Source organism: Lagenorhynchus albirostris, chromosome 3 (genome assembly GCF_949774975.1).
Source record: "Lagenorhynchus albirostris chromosome 3, mLagAlb1.1, whole genome shotgun sequence".
NCBI classification, from domain to species: domain Eukaryota; kingdom Metazoa; phylum Chordata; class Mammalia; order Artiodactyla; family Delphinidae; genus Lagenorhynchus; species Lagenorhynchus albirostris.
In genome coordinates this window covers 108,985,352-108,997,541 of record NC_083097.1, presented here as the reverse complement: position 1 = coordinate 108,997,541, position 12,190 = coordinate 108,985,352, and the positions used below count along the sequence as shown (strand labels likewise).

The following is a 12,190-nucleotide window of genomic DNA, read 5'->3' as shown; positions in this document are numbered from 1 at the left end:
TGGGGAGTTTCTTGCCTTTTGGGAGGTCTAAGTTCTTCTGCCAGCATTCAGTAGGTGTTCTGTAGGAGTTGTTCCACATGTAGATGTATTTCTGATGTATTTGTGGGGAGGAACGTGATCTCCACGTCTTACTCCTCCACCATCTTGAAGCTCCTCTCTCTCCTTGTGGTTTTGATTTGTGTTTCCCTAATGGCCAGTGATGTTGAGCATCTTTTCATATGCTTATTAACCATTTTTATATCTTCTTTTGAGGAGTGTCTTTTCAAGTTCTTCGCACATTTAAAAAATCAGGTTGTTTATTTTTTTGTTGTTCAGTTATAGGAGTTCTTTATATATTCTAGATATTAACCCCTTATCAGATATATGGTTTGCAAATATTTTCTCCCATTTTGTGGGTTACCTTTTCATTCTGTTGATAGTGTCCTTTGATGCACAAAAGTGTTAAATTTTTATGTAGTCCAGTTTATCTTTTGTTGTTGTTGTTGCCTTTGCTTTTGTGTCATATCCAAGAATTCATTATTAAATGCAGTGTCATGAAGGTTTCTCCCTGTGTTTTCTTCTAAGAATCTATAATTTAGCTCTTATCCAGCCAGGGTTCTTCTTAGGTTCAACTAAACAGCAGGTATACAGCTGTTTAGGTATACAGCAGGTATACAGTAGAGCAGGAGCAGATGTTCCTCTTCAGCAGGAGCAGTCCTCACAGAAGTCCATGTAGTAGCTTATATAGCAGTCTGGGGACAGCTCAGATACAAGGAGATGAGATCCAGTATCTTTTGTAATAACACATAGGCGCAGCTTCCAGGGTCCCCACAAGGAATATGCCTAATTACAAGAGTCCGGAAAGCCCAAAATATGGTGCCTTTTCTAGTGTTTATTTACTTATAGTGTGCATATAGTTCCTCCCAGTCCAGATGCAATTTCTCAATCAGATACCATTTTTACCCTAAGCAACGTTACCTAGTAATACAGTTGACATTCTTACCTTTATCCTAGTGGAACAGAGTTGGAGAGTTAACCAAAGATCACTTTTTCAAGATGGGGAAAAGATTTCTGTGAGCACTCTGCTCATAATCTTTCCAGTGTTCTAAAGATTAATACTTTTTCCAAAAATGACTTTCATTTTTTATTCATTTTATATTTTGGGTTAAAATGTATATATGAGAAATAAGTGTTTAAAAATGAGTTTTTTCCCCTGCAAAACTAATCTTTTGACTATTTTGTAAATACCAACATCTTTTTAAAATTAAGCTCTAATTCACATTTTATAAAATTCACCTTGCTAAAGTGTGAATTCAGTGACTTTTAGTATACTCAGAAGGTTGTGCAGCCGTTGACCCCTAATTTAGGAACATTCAGGAACATTTTTAGGAACATTTTTCATCACCCCCTTAGCAGTCACTTACCATTCCCCCCATCTCACCCTTCAGCTCCTGGAATTACTAATCTACTTTCTGTGTTTTTAGGTTTGCTTATTAATAAGTGGCCATTTCATATAAATTGTATCATACAGTATGTGGCCTTTTTGTGTCTAGCTGCTTTCACTTATAATATTTTCAAGATTCATCCATGTTACAGCATTTATCAGTACCTTGTTCCTTATTTATGGCTGAATAATATCCCATTATAAGGATATACCACATTTTATTTTCTAATTCATCAGTTTATGGGCATTTGGATGAATAATAGTGCTGTGAGTGTTCGTGTACAAGTCTTTGTATGGATATATGTTTTCAGTTTTCTTGGGTATATACCTATAAGTGGAAAAAGAATTAATTGGTTACATGGTAACTGTATGTTTAATACTTTTTTTGTGGTGGACTTTTAAAAACAGCTTTATTGAGGTACAGTTCACCTATTTAGAGTATAAATTTCAGCGTTTTTTAGTATATTCACAAATATGTGCCATTATCACCCCAGTCAATTTTAGAACATTTTTATCACCTTAAAAACAAACCCTGTACCCTTTAACCATTACTATTATCCCCTTATTCCTCCATTCCACTATCTGGCCCCAAGCAACCACTAATCCGCTTTCCATCTCAGTAGATTTCCTGGACATTTTATATGAATAAAATCATATAATATGTAGTCTTTTGTGACTAACTTATTTTACTTAGCATAATGTTTTCAAGGTATCAGTACTTCTTTCCTTTTCATGGCCAAACAATATTTTATTGTGTTCATGGCCATTTGGGTTATTTCTGCCTTTGGACTATTATGAATAAAGCTGCCATAAACATCCAGGTACAAGCTTTTGTGTGGATATATGTTTTCATTTCTCTTGAGTGTATACCTAGAAGTAAAATTGAAGGGTTATAAGGTAACTCTATGGTGGGTCATTAGATAGAGTTGATAGACTGTTTTCCAAAGTGGTTGAATAGTTTTACATTCCCAGCAGCAGTGTATGAGTGTTCTGATTTGTCTATATTCTTACCAACACTTACTATCATCCATCTTTTGGGGTGTGAAGTTGTATCTCATTGTGATTTTGTAATGGAGCTTATTGGCCCTTTGTATATCTTCTTTGGAGAAATGTCTACTCAGATCCTTTGCTCATTTAAAAGTTAGGTTATTTGTCTTCTTATTGTTGAGTTGTAAGTGTTCTTTTTATGTTCTAGATACTAGACCCTTATCAGATAAAGGATTTTCAAATATTTTCTCCCATTCTGTAGGTAAATACCAGTGTCTTTTAATAAATAAAAATACTTTTGAGAACACTTAATGGCTTAACATTTTAAGGTTTACATTTTGTTACCAAATGAATCTGAAACTAATTGCCCTTTGGTTCTTCTACACCAAATGAGGCATATAGATTCCCCTCAATTCCAAGCTGTCATTCCTTGGCTGACTACACTGAAAGGAGGCCAGTTGACTCAAGGACTTCTGGAGATTTTCATTTTCTAGGGCCTCACTTTAATGTGACCTTCCTAACACTGTTTCAAGATACACATTGATAGGCCTGAAGTTGTTCTGTCCTCCTACAAGGAAGAGGAGCTAGGCAAAGGCAGATGCCCCCCACTCCCTACCCAGCGCAGTTGATAATTCATTTTGGGCACACCTACATGTGGTGTAGCCTAGGTTCAGGCCAGACCTAGTCTGATCTGGATAGTCAACATGACAAAGCTTCTTGGAATCCCAAACTAAAGAGTATGGATCATGACTTTGGTTTTAAATATTTTGAATTTGTTGTAGAAATATGTGGTGATTTAAGTTACCTGATAATGATATGGTTATGGTGCTCAGGAAAGAGATAGAGATTTAAAAATCTCTAGTGTACAATTGGTAGGCAAAAAGAAGGCAAGGGTAGAACACTGGGGAAGGCTGACAGTTAAGGGAAGAGCAGGAGAAATTATTCCATGAGGTGTAGTTGCTGGGTATGTGAATTTCATTTAGTAGGTACTTAATATATAAAAATTAAATTGTACTTTAGCAAATGAAAATTCCTATTTAAAAAATAATTTTAAAGCTAAAGAGCCTTGTATTCTTCTTTATAGATTCACTTGTTCCCAGTTAAACATGCATCTTTTGAAGAAGTATTTCTAAATATCAGCAATTATATTAATTCAGATAAAATTATTCATATGTCAAGTTCACAAGAAAATCATTCTATTGAGAGAATAGTTCAACTTTCCTTTAATTAAAAATATTGTTTTTGCCACACTGAGCTTCTACAAAAGAGTAATATATTCTTTTATAGATTGATTTGTCCTCAGTGCAAAAAACATCTTTTGAAGAACTGTTTCCAAATGTCAGCAATTATGTTAATTCAAATGAAATTGTTCCTGTGTCAACTTTGCAAGAAAATTCTTCAAATGAGGTAGTATTTTCAAATTTTCCTTCACTTACTAAAAGAAATAATTACTGTTATATTGGATACTTTGTATCTGAGATACTTTAAGAGATCTGTAACTCCGTTGAGGCTAACATCATCTACATGTGGAGTCAGCTATCAGATATAATTCCAAATAAAGGATATTAGGCTGCCACAGCCAAAACACTTTGCATCATCAGGACCTAGGGATATTAAACAACTAGAGGAAATAGTATTATCCTACTTGAATCCAAAACTCAGTTTTTGTCTGTGCATATAAATTGTGGACATCAACCTAGTTGTGTTAGAATGAATATATGGAAGTACTATGATCCACGAATAAAACTCATAACTCTAAGGGCCATGGGGTGTGGGGTGGGAGTAAAGAAAGAGGATGACCAGAAAAAGAGAGAAGAACAGAAGAGAGAGAGGGAGAGAGAAAGAGACAGAAGGAAGGGGAGAGAGGGCAGACAAGAGAGACAGAGGTAAAGAATAAGACAAGAAAGAGGCAGAGAGAAAAAGAAATTAAGAGGCAGAACTTAGGGATGGGCAGTGGTTCATTGCAGCTAGATCTTTTCACTGTGACCCTGGAGTGAAGGCGGGGATGCAGGTGGTGAGGAGAAAGCTGGAGATGAGATTGTAGAGATCAACAGGGGCCAGTATCAAAGAGTGTCTTATAATCCATGTTAAGGAATTTGGATTTTTTCTTGAGGGGGGGCTGGTAAGGGATTGTAAACAGGATATATCAAATGTTCTTGTATAAAGTTTATTTTGGCTCCAGGGGTGGAGAGCAGATTGTAAAAGTCTGAGACTAGAGGCATCTTGAGGGATAATCTTCAGAGAAAGAGAGTAAGAGAAAGAAAGAATATAGAGTAAGAGGCTTAAGGATAGTAAAAATAGTTTGAAATAGGAGTTTGGGGGAATGGAAGAATTAGGGAAACCAAGATTATAGCCCATTGTTGAGATCCCAGTTGAAACTGAGAACTATTGCTTTTTTTTTTTTTTTTTTTTTTTTTGCGGTACGTGGGCCTCTCACTGTTGTGGCCTCTCCCGTTGCGGAGCACAGGCTCCGGACGCGCAGGCTCAGCGGCCATGGCTCACGGGCCCAGCCGCTCCGCGGCACGTGGGATCTTCCCGGACCGGGACACGAACCTGTGTCCCTTGCATCGGCAGGCGGACTCTCAACCACTGCGCCACCAGGGAAGCCCAGAACTATTGCTTTTTAAAAAAAACATTCTTTATTGAGGTATAATATAATTGACATGCAATAAACTGCACATATTTAAAGTATGCAATTTAGAAGTTTTTACGTATGTAAGCACCTTTGAAACAACCACCACAATCAAGATAGTGAAAATATCCATCACCAAAATTTCCGCCTACCATTTTATAATTTCTTTCTTCCTGCCCCACCCTCTGCTCCCTAAGAAACTACTGACCTAGTTACTGTCATTATAGATTGGATTTTGGAGGAGAGAGAGAGAGGGGGGTGGGAGGGGGAGGGGGAAGGGAGGAGGAGGGGGGAAAAGAGAGAGAGAGAGAGAGAGAGAGAGTTTTTTGGTCTGGCTTCTTTTACTCAGCATAATTATGAGATTCAGCCATGTTGTTGAGTGTATCAATAGTTTGTTCCTTTTTATTGCTAAGTAGTATTCCATTGCATGGTATACCATAATTTAACCGTTCACCTATTTATGGACATTCAGATTGTTTAGCTGCTGGGAACATTTGTGTACAAGTATTTGTATTGACAAAGAATCTCTCCTTGATCAAACTTGAGTTAGGCTACTCTGAGCCCTCTTCTCAACTTGGCCTTGACCTTGGGCTTCCGCATCCATCCTTGAATACATTTTTAGCAAGAATTTTGCTATGTCAGTTTAGAGAGAGTCCCCCACCCCGATACCTGATCACCCTAGCTGCCTTTAGCAGCCTGGCCTATTAAGTCTAATTCGGTTCCTGGACCCAATTTCAACGAGTGTGCAATGAGGAGGGTTTCCCCACACTTCCAACAAGCGATGCTCCAGGCACCAGCTGGGTATCATAGATTTCAACCCAATTCTGACACTATCTACCCAGAGATAGCATCAGATTCCGCAGATAAAGGACTCCGTCCCACAGGAACACCTTCCACTTCAGACACCAATTGCAAGCCCAGGTTTTTATCTATGTTTCTGACAGACTGGCTACAAATTGGAGGTTCCTATGACCCCGTTCTTGGACTTCAGACTCCAGTCACAAGTCCAGGTTGCTACATTTACTTCTGACTTACTGGCTATAAATCAGAGGTTCTCACAACCCTCTCCTTGGGTTTGATTAATTTTTTAGAGCAGCTCACAGAACTCAGAAAAACATTTTACTTACTAAATTACTGGTTTATTATAAAAGGATATAATTAAGGGACAGCCAGATAGAAGACATGCATAGGGCAAGGTATGAGGAAAGGGTGCAGAGCTTCCATGCTTTTTCTTGGAATGCCATTCTCCCCGAATCTCACCAACCCAGAAGCTGTTTGAACCTTATACTTTTGGAGTTTTATGGAGGCTTCATTACACAGGCATGGTTGATTAAATCAATGGTCATTGGTGATTCATTCAACCTCTAGCTTCTCTCTCTTCCCTTATGAGGAGAGGTTATGGTGTGGGCCTGAAATTTCCAACCCTGTAATCACATAGCTGGTTTCCCTGGCAACCAGCCCCATCTTTTTTTTTTTAATTAATTAACTTATTTATTTATTTTTTGGCTATGTTGGGTCTTTGTTGCTGCACGCAGGCTTTCTCTAGTTGTGGTGAGCGGGGGCTACTCTTCGTTGCGGTGCGTGGGCTTCTCATTGTGGTGGCTTCTCTTGTTGCAGAGCACGGGCTCTAGGTCCGCGGGCTTCAGTAGTTGTGGCACGTGGGCTCAGTAGTTGTGGCTCGCAGGCTCTAGAGCGCAGGCTCAGTAGTTGTGGCACACAGGCTTAGTTACTCAACGGCATGTGGGATCTTCCCGGACAGGGCTCAAACCCGTGTCCCCTGCATTGGCAGGCGGATTCTTAACCACTGCACCATCAGGGAAGTCCCTTATCCTTAAGTGCAGTTCAAAAGTCACTTTATTAATGTAACAAAAGATACCTCATTGCTCTCATCACTTAGAAAATTCCAAGGATTTTAGGAGCTCTATACCAGAAATGCGGGCAAAGATCAAATATATATTTCCTATCGTAAATCATAGTATCACAGATCAGTTTAGCAAGAATCCCTGTACCCTTGATGTCTCCTCATAGCAGTTTTCCATCCTCTGATGACTTCACTCTCTTCATTGGCTATAAATCCCCAGCTGTCTTTGCTGTATTTGGAGTTGGACCCAATCTCTCTCTGCTATTGCAGTACCCCTATTACAATAGTTTTGAATAAAGTCTTCCTTATTGTTTTAACAAGTATCAGAATATACTTTCTTTTACAGCATGGATGTATATTTTCTTTCCTCTTGGGTAGATATCTAAGAGTGGAAATTGCCAAGCTGTTTTCCAAAGTGGTTATACCATATTTTACATTTCCACTAGCAGTGTTTGAAACATGTAGTTGCTTGTGAAACAGTGTCATTTGAAGAATATAAATTTTTAACTTCAACAAAGTCCAACTTGTCAGTTTTTAATGAGGTGTGCCTTTGTTGTCATATCTAAGAAATCTTTGCCTAACCCAAGGTCACAAAGATATTCTATGTTTTCTTTTTTTTTTAAATAAATAAATTTATTTATTTATTTTTGGCTGCATCGGGTCTTCATTGCTACATGCAGGCTTTCTCTAGTTGCGGCGAGTGGGGGCTACTCTTCGTTGCAGTGCACAGGCTTCTCACTGTGGTGGCTTCTCTTGTTGTGGAGTATGGGCTCTAGGCACGTGGGCTTCAGTAGTTGTGGCATGCATGCTCAGTAGTTGTGGCTTGCGGGCTCTAGAGCGCAGGCTCAGTAGCTGTGGCGCACAGGCCCAGTTGCTCCTCGGCATGTGGGATCTTCCCAGACCAGGGATCAAACCCGTGTCCCCTGCATTGGCAGGCAGATTCTTAACTACTGCGCCACCAGGGAAGTCCGATCTTCTATGTTTTCTTCTAGAAGTTTTATAGTTTAAAGTTTTACACTTATGCCTATGAATTAATTTTTTTTAAAGGGAATGCTATTTATTTTTGACTGTGTTGGGTCTTCGTTTCTGTGCGAGGGCTTTCTCTAGTTGCGGTGAGTGGGGGCCACTCTTCATCGCAGTGCACGGGCCTCTCACTGTCGCGGCCTCTCTTGTTGTGGAGCACAAGCTCCAGATGCGCAGGCTCAGTAGTTGTGGCTCACGGGCCTAGTTGTTCCGTGGCATGTGGGATCTTCCCAGACCAGGGCTCAAACCCGTGTCCCCTGCATTGGCAGGCAGATTCTCAACCACTGCACCACCAGGGAAGCCCTGAATTAATTTTATTATATGATGTAAGGTATGGATTCAAGTTCATTTTTTTGCATATTGACATTCAGTTATTCTAGCACCATTTGTGGAAATGCTATCCTTTCTTCACTGTATTGCCTTTGCATCTTTGCTGAAAAACAGTTATCCCTATATATGTATGGGTTTGTGTCTGGATTCTCTATATTGTTCCATTCATCTACTTGTTTACCTTTATGCCAGTACCATGCAGCATTGAATAATGTGGCACTATAGTAATTCTTGAAATCAGATAGTATTACCCCTCTAACTTTGTTATTCTTTTTCAGTTGTTTTGGCTGTTCTAGGTCCTTTGCATTTCTATATGAATTTTAGGATCAGCTTGTCAATTTCTACAAAAAAAGAAAAAAACAAAACCCTGACGGGATTTTGATTAAGATTGCATTGAATCTGTAGATTAATTTGAGGGTAATTGACATCATAACAAGATTGAGTTTCCCATCTTAAGAAAAAGGTGTATCTGTCCATTTATTTAGGTGTTTTTCAATATTTCTCCAAAATATTTTGTAATTTTTACTGTACAGGTCATTATTCCCACCTGATGTTATTATTTCTCACCTAATTTCAATATTTCATATTTTTGATGCTATTAATTTCAATTTCTCACTATTCATTGCTAGCATATAGAAATACACATTTTTTTGTATTTGATTATTATATTAGTCTTCTTGGGCTGCCATAACAAAACACCATAGACTGGGGGGGATTAAACAACAGAAGTTTATTTTTTCCCAGTTCTGGAGGCCAGGAAGTCCAAGACCAAAGTGCTGGCCTATTCAGTTCCTGATAGGGCTCTTTTCCTCACTTGTAGATGGCCACCATCTTGCTATGACTTCACATGGTCTTTTCTCTCTGCACAAAGAAAGAGAGGGCTCTGGTGTTTCTTCCTTTTCTTATGAGGGCACCAGACCTCTCAGATTTGGGCCTCACCCTTATGAACTCATATCACCCTCTCATAGACCCTATCTCCAAATACAGTCTCATTGAGGATTATGACTTCAACATATGAATTTTGTAGGGACACAAACCCTCAGTTCATAACAAAGGTACTGTAAACTTGCTAGTCTTAATTATTAGCTCTAGTAGTTTCTTCCCCTAAAGGTTCCATTAGACCATAGGCGATTATGTCATCTGTGAATAAAAACAGTTTTACTTCTTCCTTTCCAATATGGATACCTTTTTTTTCTTGCATAATTGCATTGGTCCATCCTCCTGTACAATGTTGAGAGAGAGCAGTAGGGAGAGCAGACATCCTTGCAGTAGTTCACTATTAAGTATGATATTATCTGTAGGTTTTTCTTAGGTTGAGGAAGTTTCCTTCTATTCCTAATATGCTTGAGAGAGTTTATCAGGAATGGATGTTGGATTTTTGCCAAAGGTACCTCTTTTATTTAAAAAAAAAATTTTTTTTTATTCCAAAGGTACTTCTTGTGTCGTCTAAGGTGATCATAGGGTTTTTCTTTTTCAGTTTGTTAATATGGTGAATTGATGATTATTGTGAATTGAATATGATATATTGATTGACATTATGTTAAATCAACTCTGCATCCTAGGATAAACCCTACTTGGTTGTGGTGTATTTTTCTTTTTATATATTTTTGGATTTGATTTGCTGAAATTTTTGCATCATTGTTCATGAGGGTCTGTACTTTTATTTTCTTTTGATGTGTATGTCTTGTTTTGGTATCAGAGTAATGATAACCTCATAGAACAAATCAGGAAGTATTCCTCTTCGATTTTCTGGAAAAGAGATAGTATTATTTTTGCCTTAAATGTTGGGTGAAATTCACTATTGAAGCCATCTAGGCCTGGAATTTTCTGTGTTGGAAGGAAATAAACTATAGTTACAACCTCTTTAGGGCTATTCAACTTATCTCTTTCTTCTTGAGTGAACTTTGGTAGTTTGTATATTTCAAGGAATTTGTCCATTTTCTATAAACTTATTCATTTATTGTCAAATATTTATAATCTCTTATTATTCTTTAATATATTGGCATCTGTAGTAATGTAATCTTTCTCATTCCTGATATTGATAATTTGCGTTTTCTCTCTTTTTTTTTTTCCCTGAACAATCTGGTTTCTGCTCTGATATTTTCTTAAGTCTGCTTACTTTGGGTTTAATTAGCTCTTCTTTTTTCACTCTTAAGGTGGAAGCTGAGGTCATTGATATGAGACCTTTCCTCTTTTCTAATATAGGTTTTAATGCTACACAATTCCTTCAACTACTACGTTAGCAGAACCCACAAGTTTTGACATGCTGTGTTTTCATTTTCATGCACTTCAAATACTTTCCACTTTCCCTATTTATTTATTCTTTGATCCATGGGCTTTTAGAAGTGTTCTATTACCCAAATATCTGAAAAATTTCCAGAGATATTTCTGTTACAGATTTCTAATTTCATTCCATTGTGGTCTGAGACCATACTTTATATGCCTAGAATCCTTTTAAATTTGTTGAGACATGTTTTATAACCAATATGGTTTATTTTGGTGAATGTTCTGTGTGTACTTGAGCATAATGTGTATTCTGCTTTTGTTGGGTAAAGTGGTCTATACATGTCAATCAGGTCAGATTGATTGGTAATGATGTTCAAGTTGACTATATCCTTGCTAATTTTTTGCCTACTTGGTCTATTGATTATTAAGAGGTATTGAAATCTTGTACTATAATGGTAGATTTCTCTATTTCTCCTTTTAGTCCTATTCTTTTTTGTTTCACGTATTTTGAAGCTCTGTTACTAGGTGTATAAACATTTACAGTGTTTAGGATTGTTATGTCTTCTTGATTAATTCACCCCTTTATCATGAAAGACCTTATTTATCCCTGGTAATATTCTTTGCATAGAAATCTCCTTTGTCTGATACTAATATAGCTACTCCAGCTTTCTTTTGACTGTTGTTAGCATGGTGTATATTTTTGCATCTTTTTACTTAAAAAAATTTTTAGAGAAGTCTTAGGTTTATAGAAAAATTGAGAGGGAGGTTCAGTGATCTCTCATATACTCACTACTTCCACACATGCGTAGCCATAACCATTATCAACATCATTCACCAGAATGGTACATTTTTTTTTACCAAGAATAAGCCTACATTGACATATCATAATCACCCAAATCCATAGTTTAAATTGGACTTCAATCTTGGTGTTGTACATTCTGTGGGTTTGGACAAAAGTATAATGATATTACAGGCATACCTCAGAGTTATTGCAGGTTCAGTTCCAGACCACAGCAATAAAGTGAATATCACAATAAAGTGAGTTACACAAGTATTTTGGTTTCAAAAAACTTGCATATAAAATTATATGCGTATACAATTATATTTATACTATACTGTAGTTGTTTAAGTGTGTAGTAGCATTAAATAAAAAAAATCTTAATTAAAAAATACTTTATTGCTAAAAAATGCCAAAACAATTATAATAATCAAAGTTCACTGATCGCTAATGACCATAACAAATATAATAATGAAAATATTTGAAATATGTATGAAATACCGAAATGTGACACAGAAACATGAAGTGAGCAAATGCTATTGGAAAAATGGCACCAGTAGACTTGCTGAACACAAGGTTGCCACAAAACATCAATTTGTAAAAAAATACAGTATGTGCAAAGTGCAATAAAGCAGAGAGCAATAAAACAAGGTATGCCTATAATTATAGTATTGTATAGAGTATTTTCACTGCCCTAAATATCCTCTGTGCTCTACCTATTCATCTCCCCTCACCTACCCCTGACAATCATTGATCTTTTAATTTAATTATCTCCATAGTTTTACCTTGTACAAACTGTCATATAGTTGGAAACATACAGTATGTAGCTTTTTCAGTTTGTCTCCTTTCACTTAGTAATGTGCATTTTAGGTTCCTCCATGTCTTTTCAAGACTTAATAGCTCATTTCTTTTTAGCACTGAGTGATATTC

The 12,190-nt window shown here is 37.2% G+C and overlaps 1 protein-coding gene across 1 annotated transcript in view; it reads left to right on the top strand.

The window, feature by feature from the left end:
• MEIKIN (meiotic kinetochore factor) overlaps positions 1-12,190 on the top strand; it is a 115,465-nt gene that overhangs the window by 67,976 nt on the left and 35,299 nt on the right. Inside the window, exon 11 of the mRNA XM_060146342.1 lies at positions 3,698-3,817. Coding sequence (XP_060002325.1) covers positions 3,698-3,817 — 120 coding nt within the window. The remainder of the gene's footprint in view (positions 1-3,697; positions 3,818-12,190) is intronic.